At 39.5% G+C, this 26,433-nt stretch overlaps 1 protein-coding gene across 2 annotated transcripts; it reads left to right on the top strand.

The window, feature by feature from the left end:
- The first annotated feature begins 102 nt into the window (after positions 1-102).
- On the top strand, positions 103-26,086 carry cpb (F-actin-capping protein subunit beta). 2 transcript variants are annotated; one of them, XM_071668955.1, is made up of 5 exons: positions 103-253; positions 9,655-9,866; positions 15,232-15,404; positions 22,516-22,715; positions 23,806-26,086. In XM_071668955.1, exons 1-5 carry the CDS (start codon positions 251-253, stop codon positions 24,055-24,057), a joined length of 840 nt encoding a protein of 279 aa, XP_071525056.1. In that variant the 5' UTR covers positions 103-250; the 3' UTR covers positions 24,058-26,086. The 2 variants fall into 2 exon arrangements, with proteins under 2 accessions (XP_071525056.1, XP_071525057.1); XM_071668956.1 differs by lacking the exon at positions 103-253 and adding an exon at positions 425-552.
- The last annotated feature ends 347 nt before the right edge of the window (positions 26,087-26,433 follow it).

Raw genomic sequence — 26,433 nt, 5'->3', positions numbered from 1 at the left:
CAGACTCTATAATATTCATTTTAATTTACAAGTCCCTGATAAATTTTCGATATGCGCGGTAATCAAATATTCTACTCATATACTTAGATATGAATGTCTATTATCTCTGTATAGTGGTTGTAAATTTCCCATTTTCCCAGTGAAGGTTCAGACTCTCAACTTACCAGTGATACACGAAGCCGATAGCAGCCGCCCGACGGTGAAGATATTCTTATTTTTAGTGTAAAGTTACCTGTGATAAGGAAGTACCATGGTAAGTTAGCCGGTATATGCACACGACTAAGGTAGTTCAACACATATATTCATGTTATATGCTGGGAAATTGTATTATAAGGCTTACAGAGGCACATAACATAGCGGTTGGCAAGTGATAGGGCGAGAACGCCCATCGGATAAAATGAATCACTGTTTAGAAATTCACTTCAGACGTGAGTAATCATAACTCAGCGCGTGTAAGATGATCCTCAGCTGTACTCTATTCCTTTGTGGTCAGAGTTAGAGGCGCGGATAATGGAAATTACTTTATTTTAGGTCTTGTTTCCGAGAATCAAGGTAAGGTAATGTTGCAGCTCCAAAGTTCAACCTGTATGAGTACTTGAGGTAGAGTGAGGGAAAACTGGGTCAGGCCAGATGTTGTCTTCATTGGCAAGCTGTCCATAATTGAATGAGTAATTATAAGTTAGTTATGTAAATTAGTTTAGCAGGAAGAATGAATCAGTATTTGAAGACTCGGCAATAATGAAAGGTGGGTCAAGTAGGTGTGGGCATCCCAGTCCTGTGTCCCAGCTGCTGTTTGTCTGCCCTTCCCAGTGTTGTGTTGGGCACAGACTAACAAACGGGTAATGTAAATCTGTTTCATTTGTCGGTAGAGATGGTTAATGAGACCCTCAAGGGGTAGAATGAAAAGGGAATGAACTGGTATTGGTCCAGGCTAAAGGGATTGTACATCTTAAGGTATGAAATCACTTACATCAGGTTTACGAGGTTTGGGGCATTGCTTAGAAAATCAGCGCCAGTGTATTTTAGTTCTCACGGAGTTGACTAGATAGCACCATTCATGACGCAGAAGTAGTCATTGAAAACCTGATGAAATTTTACATTAGTTTGGCTTGCAATATTTGGAGCATTATTTATAATCTTTTGATGATACATCTTGCATGAGCTGGCGAAAAAGAAGTGGGTAAAAGTCTCTTATAGTTCCACTTTGAAAGAAGCTGCAGGAATGGCTATTTATGGTGTGGGTGCTTTGTATGGCTTGTTGCATTTACAGAAATACATGTCAAGCATCGTAATTGTAGAATGATGATAACTCATTTTACACTTAGTTACATTTCAGTGGGATTCCCAAAAAGTGTTCAACAGACTCCAAAAAATTAAAGTATTTGAATGACCTTTTTATTACTATATGAACATTGAAAGGCATATTTTCTATATTAGATGTAAGTTTTTCCTAAATATCGGGAGATAATGAAAAGAATCCAAAAAATAAGACGATGCTTTAAGCCAAATTGTAAATGTATCTAAACAACCTTTTTGTGGCTGTTACATTCTCAACATTGAAAGATGTATATTTTACCTATGCCAATACTGTCTCTTAAAACTATAATACGTAATGAAAAAGAGCAAAGGTGATGAGAAAATAAGATGAAAAGCATTCTTCTCTTCATGTTATAGATATGGGTATGATTAAGTGACCAAAAGGCCCAAATCATATGTAAATATACCTTTATATAAACTCGTGTGGGAGGTGTGGGAGGAAAGTTGTTAGAAGCAGTGAAAAGTTTTTATCGAGGATGTAGGGCATGTGTACGGGTAGGAAGAGAGGAAAGTGATTGGTTCTCAGTGAATGTAGGTTTGCGGCAGGGGTGTGTGATGTCTCCATGGTTGTTTAATTTGTTTATGGATGGGGTTGTTAGGGAGGTAAATGCAAGAGTTTTGGAAAGAGGGGCAAGTATGAAGTCTGTTGGGGATGAGAGAGCTTGGGAAGTGAGTCAGTTGTTGTTCGCTGATGATACAGCGCTGGTGGCTGATTCATGTGAGAAACTGCAGAAGCTGGTGACTGAGTTTGGTAAAGTGTGTGGAAGAAGAAAGTTAAGAGTAAGTGTGAATAAGAGCAAGGTTATTAGGTACAGTAGGGTTGAGGGTCAAGTCAATTGGGAGGTGAGTTTGAATGGAGAAAAACTGGAGGTAGTGAAGTGTTTTAGATATCTGGGAGTGGATCTGGCAGCGGATGGAACCATGGAAGCGGAAGTGGATCATAGGGTGGGGGAGGGGGCGAAAATTCTGGGGGCCTTGAAGAATGTGTGGAAGTCGAGAACATTATCTCGGAAAGCAAAAATGGGTATGTTTGAAGGAATAGTGGTTCCAACAATGTTGTATGGTTGCGAGGCAGTGGGCTATGGATAGAGTTGTGCGCAGGAGGATGGATGTGCTGGAAATGAGATGTTTGAGGACAATGTGTGGTGTGAGGTGGTTTGATCGAGTGAGTAACGTAAGGGTAAGAGAGATGTGTGGAAATAAAAAGAGCGTGGTTGAGAGAGCAGAAGAGGGTGTTTTGAAGTGGTTTGGGCACATGGAGAGAATGAGTGAGGAAAGATTGACCAAGAGGATATATGTGTCGGAGGTGGAGGGAACGAGGAGAAGAGGGAGACCAAATTTGGAGGTGGAAAGATGGAGTGAAAAAGATTTTGTGTGATCGGGGCCTGAACATGCAGGAGGGTGAAAGGAGGGCAAGGAATAGAGTGAATTGGAGCGATGTGGTATACCGGGGTTGACGTGCTGTCAGTGGATTGAATCAAGGCATGTGAAGCGTCTGGGGTAAACCATGGAAAGCTGTGTAGGTATGTATATTTGCGTGTGTGGACGTATGTATATACATGTGTATGGGGGGGGGTTGGGCCATTTCTTTCGTCTGTTTCCTTGCGCTACCTCGCAAATGCGGGAGACAGCGACAAAGTATAATAAATAAAATAAATAAATATAAACTCATGTAACTCAAATGTAAAATGAAACAAAAAAGGATACAGATTTAATGGCCCTTTTAGCACCTGAATAGTGAAACCTAATTTATTACATATCAAACAGCACCACTTCATATGTGTTGATAGTGCCAAGGTTCCAGGGGCATTTTTGTGCATCGCATTGAAGTGAATTTTTTTTTCTTTTTGGTAGCAGCTGAAATCCATATTTTGCAGTCACTGAGTATATATGTTTCTTCAGATATATTTAGTTGATGCAGCAGAATAATTAAGTAAGGCAATAAGGATTATGTATATTGGGGAGAATATGTTGTTCATGAAAAAGTTAGGTAATACATTTGTGAAATATATAGAGTTTATAATATCTTCACCACATAATGGAATTGATAGTAGAGCTATAACAATAGTATATTTGTCTGCTGTTAGACAACACGTGGGTGTTAACTATGTCAACTGCTTTTTGACATCTGGTGTCGTGTTTGCCGTGCATTTTAAAGATCTTAAGAGATGTATTTTAACTAGAGCATTTTGCATTTTAAAATCAAATTAATTCTTGATTACTAGGGTGGATAAGATTGCATTTGTAGGTGCTGTTGATATTTTACAAATGTAATACCTACTTTTACTTTAAGCCTCACAGTAACCTGGATATACAACTGTCTTCTTGCTTGATACTGTTCAGTAAATGCTATTCTGGCATTTTTGACCTCATCAAACCATATAGAGCCACTGAAACATAAGTGGCCATTTCCCTGAGCTAGTTTTGCTGTTGTGCTTTAGACTTCAACTTTTGTTTTTATCAAACAAGACACCAAGCAGCTGGTGACACCATGACTTAGACTAACCCAAAGTTGCAGACATAAGGTATATATGTACTCTAACTTTTGGCTGCTGGAGGGGGTATGTCATGTGTTCATAGGTTCTTTTATATCTACATGTGTGTCACCTAATTTTATGTTGACTAAACCAGCATATGTGTTGTCTTTATACTCCTCCCTATTAGCCTGTATATCAAAGAATATTGCTCTAAATCACACCATGCATGGTCAAAATCACTGCTGCTGACCATAGGAAACCCATTGGTATGCATTTTTTAAAAATCCATGTGATTTTTCTGTTCCCTAAAGAAAAGTATGCTACTAGGTGCATAAGAAAGGGCAGGAATTGTAATTACCTGTTCATTCAGAATATTGAGAGAGTTCTATGATTTTGGGGCCCAGTAGAAGAGCTATGCTTATTTTCATTTGCAGCGGCTTTGCTTATGACCCCAGCACAGACGTGTACTCTGCGAATTCAGCATTTTACCACCAAAACAGAATCTTTTCTGTAATATGTGTGCTTCAGGACTGTAGGAAGCATGAGCTTTGAGTTGACACTAATGGATAACTTTAATGTCATAAGACCTGTAGAGCACTTTGGTAAATGCTGATGTTTGCTGTACTACTGCTAACTGTTGGACCAACCAGAATGTATGAAACCAGAATAATGTAGACCTAGTATATGTATCTGATGTTCAGAAATCTCCTACCGTTTTGTTACTGCATGTGGCTTGAGTGATCCTGTGATTGTTTTTGTACTGTACTAGACCAGTCCCAAAACATAGATTTTCATGCTGTTACATACCTGGTACATTCTTTTGGGGTCTTCTATACCCTTACAGTCTAAGCTGAACCCAGGTTGTTAGTTTGTGTCGTTGGTTGAGCAAGTTGTTGGGAGCTGCAGCCTTTAGGCCCACATACCCCCTACAGCCTGGCTCGTCTGTTACGCTTTGAAGGTAGCAGTTGTTCAGTGCACTCTTAATCTTCTTTTCTGTGCATCTCATTCTATTTCTGAAGATACCTGGCGCTGTGTTGAAGAGTCTTGGGCTCTTGATGTTTAAAATGTTCTCTCTTTTCATCAGTATTGCACCTTTGGATTTTGGAGGTGATGGTTTACAAAATCGTCCTTGCCTGCTTTGCCCATAGGATATCTGAATGTAAGGTGGGAACCCCACCTTGTAATATTATCAGTGTTCATTCTCAAAAGCACTTGCTATACCAAAGAATTGTTTGTCTGAAAGTTATTAGCAGTAAACTGGGTTCCAGTCATTAATTTTTATTTTCTATGTTAGCTGAGACGGCACCAACATTCGAGGCCATCTCATTCATATATATATATATATATATATATATATATTTTTTTTTTTTTTTTTTTTATACTTTGTCGCTGTCTCCCGCGTTTGCGAGGTAGCGCAAGGAAACAGACGAAAGAAATGCCCCCCCCCCCCATACACATGTACATACACACGTCCACACACGCAAATATACATACCTACACAGCTTTCCATGGTTTACCCCAGACGCTTCACATGCCTTGATTCAATCCACTGACAGCACGTCAACCCCTGTATACCACATGACTCCAATTCACTCTATTCCTTGCCCTCCTTTCACCCTCCTGCATGTTCAGGCCCCGATCACACAAAATCTTTTTCACTCCATCTTTCCACCTCCAATTTGGTCTCCCTCTTCTCCTCGTTCCCTCCACCTCCGACACATATATCCTCTTGGTCAATCTCTCCTCACTCATTCTCTCCATGTGCCCAAACCATTTCAAAACACCCTCTTCTGCTCTCTCAACCACGCTCTTTTTATTTCCACACATCTCTCTTACCCTTACGTTACTTACTCGATCAAACCACCTCACACCACACATTGTCCTCAAACATCTCATTTCCAGCACATCCATCCTCCTGCGCACATCTCTATCCATAGCCCACGCCTCGCAACCATACAACATTGTTGGAACCACTATTCCCTCAAACATACCCATTTTCGCTTTCCGAGATAATGTTCTCGACTTCCACACATTTTTCAAGGCTCCCAAAATTTTCGCCCCCTCCCCCACCCTATGATCCACTTCCGCTTCCATGGTTCCATCCGCTGACAGATCCACTCCCAGATATCTAAAACACTTCACTTCCTCCAGTTTTTCTCCATTCATATATATGTATGTATGTATATATAAAACAAAACGAGGGGAGGATTTCCAGCCCCCCGCTCCCTCCCCTTTTAGTCGCCTTCTACGACACGCAGGGAATACATGGGAAGTGTTCTTTCTCCCCTATCCCCAGGGATATGTATATATTTTTTTTTTCTCAGGGAAATAGTGCAAATAACTGGGAGATGTATAAAAGAAAGAGGAGAGAAGTGAAAAAGGGTAAATGAGAGTTGGGGTGAGAGTATCATTAAATTTTAGGGAGAATAAAAAGATATTTTGGGAGGTAAATAAAGTGCTTAAGACAAGAGAACAAATGGGAACATCGGTGAAGGGGGCAAATGGGGAGGTAATAACAAGTAGTGGTTAAGTGAGAGGGAGATGGAGTGAGTATTTTGAAGGTTTGTTGAATGTGTTTGATGATAGAATGGCAGATATAAGGTGTTTTGGTTAAGGTGGTGTGCAAAGTGGGAGGGTCAGGGAGAATGATTTGGTAAACAGAGAAGAGGTATTGAAAGCTTTGCGGAAGATGAACGCCGGCAAGGCGGTGGGTTTGGATGGTATTGCTGTGGAATTTATTAAGAAAGGGGTTGACTATGTTGTTGACTGGTTGATGAGGGTATTCCCTATATGTATGGTTCATGGTGAAGTGCCTGAGAATTGGCAGAATGCATGCATAGTGCCATTGTACAAAGGCAAAGGGGATAACGGTAAGTGATTGAATTACAGAGGTATAAGTTTGTCGATTATTCCTGGGAAATTATATGAGAGGGTATTGACTGAGAGGGTAAAGGCATGTACAGAGCGTCAGATTGGGGAAGAGCAGTGTGGTTTCAGAAGTGGTTAAGGATGTGTGGATCAGGTTTTTGCTTTGAAGAATGTATGTGAGAAATACTTAGAAAAACAGATAGATTTGTATGTAGCATTTTTGGATCTGGAGAAGGCATATGATATTAAGGTATTAAGAGTATATGGAGTGGCAGTGAAAAGTTTTTATCGAGGATGTAAGGCATGTGTACGAGTAGGAAGAGAGTAAAGTGATTGGTTCCTAGTGAATGTTGGTTTGCAGCAGGGGTGCTTGATGTCTCCATGGTTGTTTAATTTGTTTATGGATGGGATTGTTAGGGAGGTGAATGCAAGAGTTTTGGAGAAAGGGGCAAGTATGCAGTGTGTTGTGGATGAGAGGTCTTGGGAAGTGAGTCAGTAGTTGTTCGCTGATGATACAGCGCTGGTGGCTGATTCGGATGAGAAACTGCAGAAGCTGGTGACTGAGTTTGGTAAAGTACGTAAAAGAAGAAAGCTGAGATTAAATGTGAATAAGAGTGAGGTTATTAAGTTCAGTTGGGTTGAGGGACTAGTCAATTGGGAGGTAAGTTTGAATGGAGAAAAACTGGAGGAAGTGAAGTGTTTTAGATATGTGGGAGTGGATTTGGCAGCGGATGGAACCATGGAAACGGAAGTGAGTCACAGGGTGGGGGAGGGGGCGAAGGTTTTGGGAGTGTTGAAAAATGTGTGGAAGGCAAGAATGTTATCTTGGAGAGCAAAAATGGGTATGTTTGAAGGAATAGTGGTTCCAACGATGTTATATGGTTGTGAGGCATGGGCTATAGATAGGGTTGTGCAGAGGAGGTGGATGTTTTGGAAATGAGATGTAGTGTGAGGTGGTTTGATCGAGTAAGTAATGAAAGGGTAAGAGAGATGTGTGTTAATAAAAAGAGTGTGGTTGAATGAGCAGAAGAGGGTGTATTGAAATGGTTTGGTCACATGGAGAGAATGAGTGAGGAAAGATTGACAAAGAGGATATACATGTCAGTGGTAGAGGGAATGAGAAGTTGGAGACCATATTGGAGGTGGAAGGATGGAGTGAAAAAGATTTTGGGTGATCATGGCCTGAACATACAGGAGGGTGAAAGGTGTGCAAGGAATAGAGTGAATTGGAATGATGCGGTATACCAGGGTCAACGTGCTGTCAATGGATTGAACCAGGGCATGTGAAGCGTCTGGGGTAAACCATGGAAAGTTTTGTGGGGCCTCGATGTGGAAAGGGAGCTGTGTTCAGTACATTACACGTGACTGGTAGAGACTGAGTGTTAATGAATGTGGCCTTTGTTGTCTTTTCCTAGCGCTACCTCGCGTGCACGCAGGGGGAGGTGGGGTGCCATTTCATGTGTGGCGGGGTGGCAGCAGGAATGGATGAAGGCAGCATGAATGAATATGTACATGTGTATATATGTATTATATCTGTGTATGTATATGTATGTATACGTTGAAAAGTATAGGTATGTATATGTGCGTGTGTGGGCATTTATGTATATACATGTGTATGTGGGTGGGTTGGGCCATTTTTTCATCTGTTTCCTTGTGCTACACACACACACACACACACACACACACACACACACTTGCACATATATATATATATATATATATATATATAGAGAGAGAGAGAGAGAGAGAGAGAGAGAGAATTATTTTTATTATATGTAAATGTTGTTTCCTGCACCAGCGAGGTAGCGCCAGGAAACAGATGAAGAATGGCCCATCCACTCATATACACATATATATAAACACCCTTATACACACATATGCATATCAACATATACATGCATATACATACACACAGAGGGATATATACACATGTACATATTCATACTTATTTACCTTCATCCATTCCTGTCGCTACCCCAAGCCACAGGAAACAGCATCTTAAGACCAGAGACTGTATGGTGTCACCTTGGCTTTTTCAGTATATACAGTAAATGGGTGGGTCAGGGAGAGAGAGGAAAGCAAAGATTGGAAGAGATGGAGTAAAACTTAGGTTAGATGAGATGTGGCCATTGGAAGAAAATTAAGGTAAGTGGTGAATGGACTTCAGATGGTATGTAAGAGAATGAGATTAAAGGTAAATGCTGTTGAGAGGAAGGTAATCATTTTTGAAAGGAGGGAGAGTGAATAAGTAGACTTTGTAGTATCATACAAAAATAAATGAGAATAGTGAACTGCCTAAATATATGGGTTTAATACTGTGCATACATGGCATAATGGAAGAAGGTGATTGGATCCATGGGGAGAATTATTAGAGGAAAATATTGACCATGAATGTTCAAAATGACTAAGAGGCAGCACATTACTCAGCCAGCTGATGTGAAACATGGACACATTTTGGGGATGGTTATGTTGTTGGCAGGTGCTTCCATGAATAGGAGGTTTGTTATGTTAGAGATAGGGAAAGACTTGAGGGTGACATGTCACAGTGGTCTAAGCATTATATCATGGTCACCTTGAGGAGGCATAATGGTACATTGGCAAGGAAAATATGTAGGAGTGAGATAGAGAATAGAGTGATGGGAAAACAGCTAGCATTTATGGGATGTGAAAATGAGGGAATAAACTGGAGAGCAAACCTAGGAAGATAGAAGAGGGTAGAGCATGCTTGGTTGGTAAATTTGGATAGGATGGCCAAGAGACTTTTCTACCATGACTATCCTTATGGTGGGAATAAGCAGCAGACATATAGCATGACCACACTTAAGTTGGGAATGAACGGCAGATATGTAGGTAAATAAAATGAATTATGATTTAGATTTATTTTAAAGCTCTTTCTTACTTATATTAACTGTGGGAAATAGGGATGTTTTTGCACTTCTTTGTAACAATCCTGCCATATTGACATTTTCATGATATATTTGATTTTCTGCAGATGGAGCAACAATTAGACTGTGCACTTGACCTTATGCGCAGGCTGCCACCTCAGCAAATAGAGCGTAACCTCAGTGACTTGATCGACTTAGTGCCATCATTATGTGAAGAACTCTTGTCATCTGTTGATCAGCCTCTCAAGATAGCGCGAGACAAGAATAGTGGAAAAGATTACCTACTCTGTGACTACAACAGAGATGGGGATTCATATCGGTAAGTTACCTCAGTCGTCTCTGTTATGTTTAGCATCATTTTCATTTACTAGATGATCATTTGCATTCAGTCACACTCATCAGTTTTGTATCTACTCACCTTGTGACAAGCTTTGTCAAAGTGAATAGAGCCTTTTATTTGCTGCTAAAGCTTCATGATTATTTGTAATGCACACACAATTAACTCATCAGATGGGCTATATACCCTATCTTGCTTTTTCTTTTTCTGAGACCAACCACCTCCACTGCACTTGATCAGGTGTCATTTTCCTTGTAACACCTCTCTGAAAATTTTCTAGCTCCTAATGGGTCTCTCACTTTTTTCTTTCTTTCTTTCTTGGTCTGCCTCTTCCTTTTTCACAGATTTTATGTGCCAATATGTTGTACAATGCTAATCAATCAGCTTAGACTCTTACATATTCAACTTTTTTTTTGACTCTTCAATTTTCTGTTACATTTCCTCAATTTGTACCCTGTTACATAAATTTCCACTACATTTTAGATAGTATTTATCTTTACGTGTTTGATTTTTTCTTCCTCCTTACCCCTTGGAAAACAAGGTTCCATAATCATTCATTCATTCTCTAGCTGATAAGCTACTCTTTTTGGTACTCTATTCTCCTCAAATTCTTCTTTGAATGATTATGCTTCTGTCTTCCTTTCCATCTCCTCCCACTGAACCTTTACCTTCTCTATATTTTCCGTATTCAGGGTCCTCCAGGTACTCTCCATCTCCATGTGGTCAAAACATGTGGCCTAGATGGCATACACCCTTGAATTCTTTGGGAGTATGCCTCAGAGCTGGTTCTGATCCTTGCTCACCTATTTTGTCTCTGTCTCAAAACCTAGACTTTTCCTCTTTGTTGAAGCATACCTTGTTGGTGCCTAAGAAAGGAAACTCTTCTGATACTTCCAACTATTGCCCCTTAGCTTTCACTGCTGTTATCCCCAGGTCTTTGAAACTCCCTAACTCTTGTTTTCCCAAACACTTAGAATCCCCTTCCCTCCCTTCTGATCATCAGGATGGCTTTCTCAGTGTATATAGGAGATATCCTTGGTATCTCCTATATAATTTGTATCTGCTCCTCCCTCCCTCAGAGAATTTGGTGCATTATTGTCAAGGCATTTGATAGGGTATGGCATAAAGCTTTGCTTTCCAAACTTCTCTGTGACAATTATGCTTTTCTCTGTTCTGTGCTGCATAGTTTCCTCTCTGGTCAGTCTGTTGCAGTGTCATTTATAAAGTGACATCCTCTTCCATTCTGTCAGCACTGATGACCCTCAGAGTTCTTTCCTCTCTCTTACTGTCTTTCTTCTCTTCATAGATGATTTGTCTTCAGCATCTAACCCTATTCACTCTCTTCTGCAGTGATGATTCCACTCTACATGAACTTGTTTCTCCTCCCCTTTTCACTCTGATACTCAGTCTCCTTCTAGTACTGAACAAATATCTTGATATGGACCTGTACATTGTCAAAGAATAGGGGAGCAGAAACCTGGCTAAATACACTAGTGCTAAAACTTAGTTTCTACCTCTATCTTTCTCTTAAATATTACTTTTTATCCCTCTTTTTAATTTCAAAACATTACATTTCATCCCCTCAGCAGCATAAACATTAGGTATAACCATACCCTCTACTCTGAACTGAAAACCTCACATGTTAAACATTACGAAATCTACTTCTCTAAAGCTGAGGATCTTGTATAGTGTGATAATTATTACTCTTGCGAGTATCTGTTTCATATTGACTGGGGTCTTATTTACACCAGGATGGAGTGCTTCTCACTTATATGAAATTGGTTTTCCTCCACTTCTTTATTAACTGGGATGTGATTAAAAAGTATATTTTCAGGCATCACCTATCTCCAACCATCCCGAACTGTCTAACATGATGCTCCTGCACTATCTTTATTCTGCAGATATTATATTAGGTCTGATCTTGTTATCTGTCTGCATGTGTCCCTACCCCTAAGGCTTGGACATGTGACTCGCTTCTGGATGCTGCTCCCAATAGTTTCTTTTTGGAGGCCTGTCACACAAGGATTGACCATTATGGTACTTCCTTCTGTTAGTTATCCATGCACACACACACACACAAACACACACACACACACACACAGCACTCCACCTCTTGACTCAGGAAGACCAAGATTTCACTTCCATACATCAGGGTTGGTATACACTTTTTCTCATGGTAGCCAAGTAGCTTACTCGGTATCAGAATTATTCTTGTTCGCTTGAGCATTCAATGACTCTAAATATTCTCTTTTGACACGACTATACTTTCAACTTCAACTGTCTTATTACCCTCCTAGCTGATCATCATTTCTAAATACCTGAAGTCATCAGCGACTCTTAATAATTGCTTTTGTAAACTGATAGTACCCTGTAGTTGTCCATATATTTTGGAAACATGAACTGCTCTTGCATTTTCTTTCATCATTCTCCTTGTACTCACACCAGAGGAACCTGTCATTTTATCTTATTCCTGTTTTACAATAAGCTAAATAGCATCATGTGCATCAGTACAACATCTGTGGTAGCTTTTATTGTGCCTCATCATGGTTCATCAGTACACTGCAATCACCCCAAAGTGCTCTCTTCTTTTGTAGTGCCTTGCAAATATGCTGACATCACACAGCCTTGATATACTCCAACTTTTATCTCAGGCCACACATGTCCTTTTCATTATAAAATCTCCCAAGCAACATTTAGGAGTCCTACATGCACACCATAGTTCAAAATCTTCCTCTACCTTGATCTTCACAAACAAGGGCTTCACAAATCCTTTTAACACAGTAGGTCTTTCCAGATATGTTGCTTGCTATGACCTATTTATTTTGTCATTTTCTGTGGATTTACACTGCTATGTTGGTTTAAAAGTCAGGTTTACACACCCCTTCCTAAATCCAACTTGTTCCTGACCTAAAAGGGCTTCACTAATCCTTTTAACAGGAATATTCATAGTCCCAGCATACTCTTTGTCAGCTATGGTGTCTTTTTCTGTTATCATTACCCATTTCCTTAAACATGAGGTGAATCAAGGCACACATGCTCCTTTTGTGTGAGATTACTCCTTACTACTGGGGGTATCCAACCACAGCCCTGTGGGCTAGCAAAAAGCAGTGATAGCCAGACTTTCTTCCCAAGCCAACTGCAGTTAGAAGGCTTAATCTTCTACCTCTTGTAACAATTCTTATTCCTCTTGCCTTTATACAGTAGAATGGTCACTGATCGTGTCTGGTCATCTGGCTCCAGTACTTGACCATCTTTCCATAATGCCACTTTTACTTTCCTGATATCTTTATTCTAGAAAGTGGTGAATAGCCTGTAGGTTCTAATGCTTTTCAGATTAAAAAGAAAATCAATTAATCATACATACTTTCCAAGTATATTCAGTGGCAGCATCACCTCCATTCTTATGATTTTACTGTTTCATATATACCTTAGATACCTCATTTTTGATATGCAATACTGCTCTTTTCAAATTCTCATGTCTTCCTCTTTCCCTTACATATTTACGTTCTTGATCTCTAATTTTGCTGTACTAGTTCACATTTTTCCCATTGTAATTGTTTTTCCTCAGCTCATTTAAGTTTAAAAAGATGATTTGCATTTTGTCTTCCATTACTGGATCCTTGTTCTTCACCCTCTAGGGATTTAGTAATCTATATCCTTTAGTTTTACATCCATCCACCTGTTCATAGTTACCTCTTACATTTGCAATAAACCACTCCATGTTGCCATGTACACTTCCTTATTAATGCATCTACTTTTTCACTTCCACTCTTCACAGTTTCTTTCATCACTCTATCAGTATCCTTTGCATTTCTATTCTCTGTTTACATTTTTGGTTTTTATACTTAGTAATATTTTCCTATATTTAGTACTCTGCATGTCATATCCAACACACATAGCAGTATTCATTCTTTTGCATTCAGAGCCCAAGACTTGCACCCGTAAAACACTGTCAAAACAGCCATACCTTCATGCATATCCATATTTACCCTAACAGACACTGATCTCTCTACACACCCATCAGTACTTCCATACCTTCATTCCCTCTCCCACCCAGTTACTCACTTCAGCTACCATGGTTCTATCTGTTGTAGTGTCCACTCGCAGGTACCAAGAACACTCCTGTTTCCTCTTGATTCTATTCTTTGATTGTCACTCATCCTATTGCATCTCACATGCTTCACCTGATTACTGTTTATTCACATTAACTCTCAAGTAGCTCCTTTCATGCACTCTTCTAAACTTGGATACCAGCTTCTGTTGTTTCTCTTCCAAGTCTTTAACTAGGGTCATGTGATCTACCAGCATCATCTCCTGGCACCCCCTTCCCCATCATACATTACTATAGACTTTCCCTCATCTCCAAGACCACTGCATTCACTTCCTTCACCACTTTCCTCTTAAGCAGATAGAGCAGCCATGGTGACATCACACATCCTTGACATATACCCACCATCACATGGAACCACTTATCATCCTTCATTCGGAACCACCATACCTTTCTTGAAATACACAAGCCTTTTTCTTCTGATGAAACTCCTCTGCATGTTGTAGCTTTCATCCCTCACCATATAGTCTTAGCATCTTCTGCAAGGCATCTGTCAGCACTAAGGTACACTTGCTCTCAGTTCATAAATGTTGCGTACAAATCCAAGTTTTTCCTTCACAGACTTTTCAAAGCAAACTCCTGGTCCACACATTCTTTCTCACCATTAATCCACATTGCTGCTTCCTATTAGGATTCTCTGTCCTGCTACTATCCTATCAGCCAACTTTCCCATGAAACATATCACATATGCTCAACTGGCTTATACCTCTGCAATTCACACCTTTACTTTTGTCCTCCTTGCCTTTATATAATGGTAATGAGTAGGAATTCTGCCAGTCCTCAAGCATCTCACCTTGGACCATATGTAACCTGAAAACCTAACTAATCAGTCAGTTGCATTGTCACCCTTGTTCTTTCTGAAACTCAATTTCAGTTCCATCCGCCCATGCCTCTTTGCCACCCTTCATCTTACACAAAGCTTTCATCACCTTTTACACCAAAACATTTGCCATGACCACATCCCAAACACCCAACACCAACTCCATATAATCTAACACATTCAACAATCCTTCAAAATATTCACCATGTATTTTTCACTTTTTTTTTTTTCGTGACTCATATTTCCTCTCTTATTTCCCTTGCATTAATCACCTCCCTCCAAAAGGTTTTTCATTCTTCCAAAAGTTTGCAGAAATAAGAAAATATGTATAGTTTTATGAACTTAAAAACTGCATCCATTATTTCCCCATACATATTGACTGTAGCTGTTCATGTTGCTAGATTGTGTTTGCTTTGCAGGTCGCCATGGAGCAACACGTACGACCCACCTTTAGAAGATGGAGCTATGCCTAGTGACAGGCTACGTAAATTAGAGTTAGATGCTAATCAGGCCTTTGATCAGTATCGTGATATGTACTTTGAAGGCGGTGTATCCTCAGTATATCTTTGGGATCTAGATCACGGATTTGCAGGTAAAGTTGTATCTATGACTGCTTTCATAGTATCATAAAGCTTCTGCAAATTTTATCTTGGTACATTAGGTAAGGAAGCCTTGATTATGAAGATTGATTGATGTGAAACGTAATGCTTTTTGTCTATGTAATGAACACTTTTCTTTATTAACATAGGTAGTGTGTTTCTAGGGTCGATATATCTTCCTCCTAAGGGAATTTCTACGATCCTCAGGGAATACATATCTATTTCCATGCCATGGTGACAGAAATATTTCTTACTTGCCTTTTTTATGCTAACAGCATGCAGCTTAGCCTAGGTATTCCCACCAACCAATCAGTAGCTTTTGTTCAGCAATGATGTAATTGCCCTCGACCATTAGTAATAACCTGTTTTATAATTCTCTAAGCCCCAGACATTATCTCCCAGCCTTCCTTTTATTAGAGCTTCCTCCACCCTGTCATGGATAAATGTCTGTCTAATTTGGTTAGGGTGTGGTGTATTATAGAGTTTAATTGATTTATGTGACTTTTAACTTATAGATTATTACCTTTTCTGTATGCATGGTGATAGATTATTACCTTTTCTTTATGCATGATGACACATTCTCCCCCTGCCCCCTTTCTTTTCTTGTTCCCTAGTTCTAGATGTTTTTTCCTATTCCCTTGGAGGCTTTTAGCATTTGGGCCCCTTACAGGGGAAATAATCTGAAGAATGGACTAGAACAGTGTTGTACACCTACTTACAAGAGTGCATGACAGAGTTTTGCCTAGAGGGCAGGGTCAGTGCTGAGCACTCACCACAGAATTTACTTAAAGAATATTGTTGTTCCTATCCACCACCACACACATTCTATATGTACTTTAGGTTCATTTGGGAATGATCTCAAACACATGCAGTTGGGTCACTTGATAACCAAAGTTATGGACTTGAACTCATGTTAAGAGATTTCATTATTGCATAAATTAGCTTCACTAGAAATACATATAGTCCCTTATGTCTGGTGATTCAATGTTTTGTGGGTTACTTATCTGGTGTACATAAATGATAGAAAATATAGACTTATAGAAAATTTTTAGTTCAAAAACTGTGCACCGCAGTAGTTGATGATCCATTTGCTTGATCTATTTGCTTGCCAGAATTATTACTTATTTGCAAGTGGTGGCATTCACTGAAGCATATGCAGTGTACCACATGTTGTCTCTGAAGGAAGTTTAGATGTAAATAGAACACCAAACATTTTTAAAGTTTCAAAAATAGCTCAGCACTGAAAGTAGCCAGTGCGATGAGAGAGGTTGGAAGGGAAAGTGATGTTGGTGTTGGCAAAGTTTAGTATAGTGCTCTAAGTGGTTGAATCTAGGTCAGTAGATTAGTCCAGTGGTCAGCAACGCTAACCACAAAACTACCGAGGCACCATCATATGTGGCACTGTGATAAATCAAGAGTAGAGATTTTGGCTGGTACAGGTTCATGTTGAGAAATCTGCTTGTCGTAGATTATGAGTATGGAATACTTTTTTGGTTCATCATTAACTAGGAAAAGTCTCCTTTGATTCCAAGTCAGAATTTTACTTAGTCTGGTGCTCTCAGACAGGTTCTCTCTGTCTCCTTAGGGACAAAGCTTTGGACTAAACAAACATTGTTGTAACAGTTCATTCCCAGCTCAGGGTGTCGTAACATCAATTAGAGCACTCTATAGGAAAGTTCAGTAGTGCAACTCAGTCCAGTGCCAGAGAGGAAACATATGGGTAAACAAACTTTAATCCAAGAACTTCTGATGTCTCAGGTTGATGGAACAGATACCGTATCAGGAATCTCCTGAGGTCTATACCTTCAACAGCTCCTTCCACTTCCTAGAAGGTTTAGATGAATGCCTTTTCATGGATGGAGATCCATTCCTCAGGTGAAGGTGTTTGAAAGGATAAAGAAAGTTCATTGCATATCTTCATGAAGGAACTGTGGGTTCCAAGATTATTCTTATTTTTGAATGTCTTGAATCCAAGATATGGGATTCTGTTTCTTTTGGACACCAATGTGGCAGTCCTTTGTCTTATGAAAAGGGTTCTTCAGATCCTTTCTTTTATAAGAGCAATAAAAGAAGAAAGATAACCAACATATATAAGCCTGTTTATAAAGGTATTCTGTATTCAAGGAAATTTTATGTATGGCACAGCAGATGCCCAGTCAAGATTGATATATACAATAACAACGTATATAGGGAGACATGCTTTCAACAAAAGCCATGCTGCAAGCTTATGGCTCTCTGATATTTAACAAGGTTCTGTAGCAACAGATGCATTCACTATGGACTTGAACTGTTTGAACCAAAATTTATTCCTTTCGTTCAGGAATCTGGGGAAGGTCTTCCCAGTTCATTGGTTAATGAAATTTTATTTGATTATGTTATCCTACAGGTGTGTATGCTTTTAAGGTTCACGGGATGAACAGACCCTGGAGAGAAACATAAGTTTTGAAGTATGATAAACTTCTTTTCTCTGGTGTGTTATCCCAAAAGTATTTTTCTTGGATTGTTTCCCCACCCTTTCTTTCCCCTCTTTCGATAAACCTTTTTCATAAACAATAGTGACCACCATTGAGTTGACGTCCAGTGTGATGAGAATTATGAGGGAGGTTAGTACCAGTGACCAGGGGACAGTGATGTCTATGCTCAATGGATGTTGCTGAGTGGAACTTGGGTAGACCTGTTCTGACTAGTAGGTTGGTAACATCAAAAATGGTGGTTAGGGAAGGGTGAGAAGCACTTACCTTACCAGAAGACAGGGAATGAAGAGGTTCCTAACTCTCAAGGCCCCACAGATTCTCTGAAAGATTGCAAAATGCTGTCTCAGGGAGAAACAGTTTTTCTGAGTTCATGAATTACAGTTTTCCCCTTTGTTCATACTTGGTCAAAACTGTGGTGCCACATTTTGGGGTATTCTAACATATTACTTGCTATTCACATTTTTATCAAATTTTCTCTCTTCAATATTGAATGTATTCTAATTTTTGTTTTCAATATTTTCAACCTTAAATAATGTTATATTTCAATTTCATGTATTAGATTTTATGACCTACTATTTCTCCCATTCATTTGGGTTATTAAGCATGTTTAGTCCAGATAGTTTAGTTATGTATATATTTTTCGTTATTTTTTTTTTTTTTTTTTTTTTTACTTTGTCGCTGTCTCCCGCGTCTGCGAGATAGCGCAAGGAAACAGACGAAAGAAATGGCCCAACCCCCCCCCCCCATACACATGTACATACACATGTCCACACACGTGTATACATACCTACACAGCTTTCCATGGTCCACCCCAGACGCCTCACATGCCTTGATTCACTCCACTGACAGCACGTCAACCCCTGTATACCACATCGCTCCAATTCACTCTATTCCTTGCCCTCCTTACACCCTCCTGCATGTTCAGGCCCCGATCACACAAAATCTTTTTCACTCCATCTTTCCACCTCCAATTTGGTCTCCCTCTTCTCCTCGTTCCCTCCACCTCCGACACATATATCCTCTTGGTCAATCTTTCCTCACTCATTCTCTCCATGTGCCCAAACCATTTCAAAACACCCTCTTCTGCTCTCTCAACCACGCTCTTTTTATTTCCACACATCTCTCTTACCCTTACGTTACTTACTCGATCAAACCACCTCACACCACACATTGTCCTCAAACATCTCATTTCCAGCACATCCATCCTCCTGCGCACAACTCTATCCATAGCCCACGCCTCGCAACCATACAACATTGTTGGAACCACTATTCCTTCAAACATACCCATTTTTGCTTTCCGAGATAATGTTCTCGACTTCCACACATTTTTCAAGGCTCCCAAAATTTTCGCCCCCTCCCCCACCCTATGATCCACTTCCGCTTCCATGGTTCCATCCGCTGACAGATCCACTCCCAGATATCTAAAACACTTCACTTCCTCCAGTTTTTCTCCATTCAAACTTACCTCCCAATTGACTTGACCCTCAACCCTACTGTACCTAATAACCTTGCTCTTATTCACATTCACTCTTAACTTTCTTCTTCCACACACTTTACCAAACTCAGTCACCAGCTTCTGCAGTTTCTCACATGAATCAGCCACCAGCGCTGTAACATCAGCGAACAACAACTGACTCACTTCCCAGGCTCTCTCATCCCCAACAGACTTCATACTTGCCCCTCTTTCCAGGACTCTTGCATTCACCTCCCTAACAACCCCATCCATAAACAAATTAAACAACCATGGAGACATCACACACCCCTGCCGCAAACCTACATTCACTGAGAACCAATCACTTTCCTCTCTTCCTACACGTACACATGCCTTACATCCTCGATAAAAACTTTTCACTGCTTCTAACAACTTGCCTCCCACACCATATATTCTTAATACCTTCCACAGAGCATCTCTATCAACTCTATCATATGCCTTCTCCAGATCCATAAATGCTACATACAAATCCATTTGCTTTTCTAAGTATTTCTCACATACATTCTTCAAAGCAAACACCTGATCCACACATCCTCTACCACTTCTGAAACCGCACTGCTCTTCCCCAATCTGATGCTCTGTACATGCCTTCACCCTCTCAATCAATACCCTCCCATATAATTTACCAGGAATACTCAACAAACTTATACCTCTGTAATTTGAGCACTCACTCTTATCCCCTTTGCCTTTGTACAATGGCACTATGCACGCATTCCGCCAATCCTCAGGCACCTCACCATGAGTCATACATACATTAAATAACCTTACCAACCAGTCAACAATACAGTCACCCCCTTTTTTAATAAATTCCACTGCAATACCATCCAAACCTGCTGCCTTGCCGGCTTTCATCTTCCGCAAAGCTTTCACTACCTCTTCTCTGTTTACCAAATCATTTTCCCTAACCCTCTCACTTTGCACACCACCTCGACCAAAACACCCTATATCTGCCACTCTGTCATCAGACACATTCAACAAACCTTCAAAATACTCATTCCATCTCCTTCTCACATCACCACTACTTGTTATCACCTCCCCATTTACGCCCTTCACTGAAGTTCCCATTTGCTCCCTTGTCTTACGCACCCTATTTACCTCCTTCCAGAACATCTTTTTATTCTCCCTAAAATTTACTGATAGTCTCTCACCCCAACTCTCATTTGCCCTTTTTTTCACCTCTTGCACCTTTCTCTTGACCTCCTGTCTCTTTCTTTTATACTTCTCCCACTCAATTGCATTTTTTCCCTGCAAAAATCGTCCAAATGCCTCTCTCTTCTCTTTCACTAATACTCTTACTTCTTCATCCCACCACTCACTACCCTTTCTAAACAGCCCACCTCCCACTCTTCTCATGCCACAAGCATCTTTTGCGCAATCCATCACTGATTCCCTAAATACATCCCATTCCTCCCCCACTCCCCTTACTTCCATTGTTCTCACCTTTTTCCATTCTGTACACAGTCTCTCCTGGTACTTCCCCACACAGGTCTCCTTCCCAAGCTCACTTATTCTCACCACCTTCTTCACCCCAATATTCACTCCTCTTTTCTGAAAACCCATACTAATCTTCACCTTAGCCTCCACAAGATAATGATCAGACAACCCTCCAGTTGCACCTCTCAGCACATTAACATTTGTTTCATTCTTATGCTTGCCCTTTCCCACCCTAGTGAGGTAACACCAGGAACAGATGACTGAGACATTGAGGAAAAATCCTGTCTTGGATTCTTGCTCTCACACCCCTTAGTCATCTGTGCAACATGTAAGAGCTAACTTCCTCCCCTATTCCCAGGGATATTATGGTACCAAGGATCTGATTGCAGGAGTGAGTGGTATGGAATTGAGGCTATAATTGGAGGGAATGGGGTACCTAGTGTAAATGAAAAAGGTTGATAGCTCCTCAAGTTGTATGCTGGAAAAGGATTAGTCAGTGGTCAGTCAGTGTTCATATGGGGCTTATGAAATCTTTGCAGTGTCCATGATTAATTAGAACTCTTGTAAATTTATATTTCAGCTTCATTTTCTTTAATTTTGGATTATTTCATCAGTGTGTAGTAAAGAAATACAGGTGTATAGAATTGAAAACCCTTTGCTCTCCAAGGTGAAGTTTCATGAACTCTTTTATGTTTGTGGGACAGGCCATAGAGGAGAGATGTATAGATTTCTATCTATCTATTGTTCCTTTCTGGAACTCCATCAAGGGGGTGGCCGTGGCAGTAAGAGTCTCCATGAATTGTAAACTCCATTGCTACTTCTTATCCTTTGGGCAAAGTTTTATGAACTCTTTTATGTTTGTGGGATGGACCATGGAGGAGAGATGTATAAATTTCTATCTATTTATCTCTGACGCTCTTTCCTTTCTGGAACTCCATCAAGGGAGTGGCCATGGCAGTAAGAGTCTCCATTACTTGTGAATGCCATTGCTGCTTCTTATCCTTTAGTGCCTCACCTTTAGCAGACCACTGGCAGAGGGCAAGTCTAGTGCAGTGATTGCAGAGGCTCCTACTTAATGTTCCTCCTGACTACTGCCTCCTAATGCTCCTGCCTGATGTTCTTGCCTACTGCTTCTACCTACTGTTTCTGCCTAATGCTCCTACCTAACTGTTCCTACCTATTTCTTCTCTGTCCATTTTACCAAAAAGGCAGGGCTGGCATATAGTGCTCACCACAGGAAAATCTAGATTTATGAAGAGTGAGCTGTGTGAGTTAGTGTTTCCTAGTGTTGTGTATGACATGGAGCGATTATATGTCTGTGGACAGAATGCCAGTGTTCATATGTGGGTAGACAGAAAGAGAGGGAGCTACCTGGGTCAGAGGAGTGCAACTTGACAACTACTGAAGTGCTGGCTCAATATGCAGCTGTCACTAACCATCCTGATACCCAGGCAGGTTGTACTGGTAATAAACCTCCCTGAGGTGGTGTCCCCAGAATCTAAAAATGCTTGCTTAACACCACAGGGGAGGGAAAATTATCACAAGTGTGTTGAATTCCTGTTTTTCAAACATTTCTGGCAGATAATCTTGAAATTTGTTTGGCCTGTTCTTGTTAAATTAAGTGTAATAAAAATTGCTTTAATGAGTACAAAACAAGTGTAATGAGCATGCTCAGATAGTTTTTCTTTTCTCCTCATGTAATAGGTGTAATTCTCATAAAGAAGGCTGGCGATGGTAGTAAGAAAATTAAGGGCTGTTGGGATAGTATCCATGTTGTTGAAGTGGTAGAGAAATCAAGTGGACGGTCAGCTCATTATAAGCTCACATCAACTGCGATGTTATGGCTACAGACAAACAAGCAGGGCTCTGGCACAATGAACCTTGGAGGCTCACTTACTAGACAGGTGAGTTCAAAATAGATCAGCAAGACATTGTTAAGAAAAAATTTTGCATATGTATAACCTAAAACTCACAATTTTTTTTATAATAGATGTAAGACCAGTTACATGTTAAGGTAGAATTTCTGACTTTAGGAAAGGTTATAGCACCTTTTAAGTAACTTTTTTGTGCATGTATTTTAAATCAGTTTGGTAGCAGATTAGCAGGTGCATTTAGGAAATTGAGCATCCCTGTCTTTTATTCGATTTTAGGTAAACTTTAGCTTAATTAGCTTTTAGGTGATCACTAGATCAGGCATTCATTTGGATGGTTCTTAACAACAACTTGCCCATATTTCATCGCATTGACCAGTAAGGGGTTATCAAAATTTTGAAGCATAATGTGATAGTAGTCAATGCCCCAGGAGGACACATTTTTTGAAGGCTATAACTTTTTTATGTGGGTTTGTGTTGTATGTTTGTATTTGAAATCCATTGTCATACACAGACTTCTTATATGTCTGTTTGTATAGAGTATTGATGTGAGTGTTAATCCAATACTATTAGCATGAGAGGCCTGCTCACATATGTGTTGCATTAAAGTTTCTGAGCATGGAACAGAAACATGCTCTGAATAGTATTAAGTTGACACTGTCAGTCAGTAAGAACAGGCTGTTTTATTAAAAGAAAATTTTAATTGGCAAGAAAAGGCAGAAAGAATAAGGCTTGTGGCAAGTCATATTGCATCCAGCCTTAAGACATAACAAGCCACCTTTCAAGTGGCCATGACATGGCGACTATTCATTACTGTGGACTTTGAACTTTAATGCCTGACTCTTCATAATGCTCTCTAAATCTTGTCCAATTAATTTTCTGTCATAATTGGATTCTCACACTCTTCACTCTACTCTCTAAATCTTGTCCACTCATTTTGCTCTCTGAATTGAACCCCTCACCCTTCAGTTCCTCCTTTGATCATGTAATGTTGAATTACTTGCAGATACCTTAATTGATTCATATTAGGCTGTGATTGCATATTAGTCTTTCTGTTCACAAACTGTTATGGATTATGATACATAATGTTATCAGATTGGTAAGAAACTTGTTCTTCTTACAGATGGAACAGGACTGCCCTGTATCTGAGTCATCTCCACACATTGCCAACATTGGTCGTATGGTAGAAGATATGGAGAACAAGATCCGCAACACGCTCAATGAGATCTACTTCGGCAAGACCAAGGACATTGTAAATGGTCTACGTTCAGTTCAGCCCCTTCCTGACCAGAAGCAGCAAGTTGCTCTCAGGACCGAAATTGCAAAGGCACTTATCAGGAGACAAGCAAAAAGCTCCAATGATGAGAATAATTAGATTTCATCTTTCTTCCTTAGTTTGTGATCCCATAAACCAGGGCTGAGAAAATTGCAAGAGTGTGGTTCAGTTTCATATGATGATCTAAGCCTGTTAATGGGCATGAAACACACGATTTCAGGCCACACGAATTAGCCTTCTCAAATGAGACTTGTTAGTGGATGACACTCTGGTCTTTGCAATGAGATAAATTTTGGTGGTATGTGAATCAACATCATTACTTTGAACACCCCACTGGTAGAGGGGCATAGTGCAGATAGCTTCTTAGTGTGAAATCTGAAGTGATTTATAAGACACTTCAAACGAGAAATATGCAAGTGGCCAACAAGGTCTGCTTGTGAAGAGAATGAAGACTTTTTCACTGTGAAAGTATCATTCCACTGGGTAGGAATGTATATTTCTTGAAGGAAAAGAGCAGGATTAGAAAATGCTTATGATGCTTGCAATAAATCTTAGTTTATTTTGAAGATGATCATAATTGTTATGGCTGTATGAAATGCTTAAAATCAGTAATATATCCAGTTCCTGCTTGAAAAGTAGCTATATGGATAACCTGGCTACTTCCCAGGTGATTTTTTTCCTATTTGTTTTAAGTTATAAGGCCAAAGAATAATTTTAACCTCAAAAGGTAACCACACACTAGTTCCAGCACAGTTAAAAAGTGTCAATTATTTTATTTATTAGCATGTTATGCAATATTAAAGGGAAAAGCAAGCTTGGGTGGTAAAACATAGGTGCTTTCTAACAATCTGCAATTCCATTGCGCACATTGTATTTTGACGATATTGTAATCGTCAGTAATAAATGGTCCATGTACTGGCTGTTTACCTAATTGTCGAATGAGGGACTCCATTTTGGAAAGTCCAATAGTACTTGGGATATATTAGTTTGTGAGGGCATGTGTGGTTAATTTTATTTCACAATTGGTGGTTTTCCTACATTTGTTTTTCTAGGTAGTTTATTTTTTCTCTTTATGGTTTATCTAAAGGAACCAGAGGACTTTGTCATTTTCTCATGAAAACACACAGCAGTGTTTGATTCAGTTGTGAAGTGACGTGAAAGTTCCTGTTGATTTTGGGTAATCCTTTTTTCTCCAACCCTCTCTTCAAAGGTGATTTTTTATGTGTGATCTGGTGTTTCTACTTTTGTAAGCCTAGTCCTCTCTCTGCGGCTGTTAACATTGTGTTGACGTTGGTAAATGGTAGTTACGTCACATCATCACTATTTATTGGTAGGTAATGGTTGAGAATAGTTTTTTCTACTTGACTGATAAAGGAAATAACATGAAAATATTTAAGGGATGATTTTTATGTAATGCTAGGGATTAAACTTCTATTAGATATGTTTTTTTATTATTATTATTATTATTATTATTATTATTATTATTATTACCACTTGTTCATAACATATGCTATAAAATTAATGGGACACTTAGCATGGAAACTCAACCAAGGACGTTTATCAATTACCAGCGCAGCCACTGACCTAGGGATTGTTAGGCGAGCCCATGCTACTTGTCTTGGGGCAATAAGGATCTAGGCAACAAGTGCATTAATGTAAAATATTTTAAGATTTGAGATTCATGTGCTTTATTTTGATAATTCTGATTATTGTTATGTATGAATCAGAGTATTCAAGGATTATAAATTTTATTTGTTAGCTGTTGGTCATGGGTTAGTAAAAAATTATAAACATAATCATTCAATTACTGTATTTAAACATTATTGTCTGATTGATTATCTTACAGTGATGAATTAATTGTCACAGCCGGGTATCTTCCTAATTACAGTATTTAAGGAGTTTAAGATGATATGGGCATATATTAGGGTACTCTTGCCTAGAGCCTGGCTGAATGATATTGTATTTATTATTACAACAAATTCTGTTTAGAGTATATAATATGGAGAATTATTGATCATATCCCCGTTGTATTTCCTTTAAGGCCATGTGATCGTCTCGTTGTTATGCATTTGCCCTCTGTGGCAGACACTATTTTTGATCAAAGAATTGATTATACAAGTATTTGGTATGCCGTTTGTTTCATTGTTCCATTTTTTGCAGGTCTGCAATTTTCAGAATAGTATTTGACTGAAATGTACTATCCACTTTTTATATTTACATACAGTATATCTAACATTTCCAGTTCAATGCCAGTTTGCAACCATTTATTGTATGCTGTGTCCAAATTATCACGTAGCTCCTCACTTTCAATTTGATACTTTCTCCTTGATTAGCTTACAGCTTGTTGTCTCCCATATAGCACATCAGTCCAATTCTTTAGATGCTGTGCACACCTCTCATTATCTTGAGTACAGTCTTCAGGCCCTAGTGTCTGAGATCATCATTTTCCTATGTTTGCATCTTTTTAGTGTTGTT

Source organism: Panulirus ornatus, chromosome 13, assembly GCF_036320965.1.
Source record: "Panulirus ornatus isolate Po-2019 chromosome 13, ASM3632096v1, whole genome shotgun sequence".
Lineage (NCBI taxonomy): Eukaryota > Metazoa > Arthropoda > Malacostraca > Decapoda > Palinuridae > Panulirus > Panulirus ornatus.
This window is presented reverse-complemented; position numbering and strand designations above follow the sequence as displayed.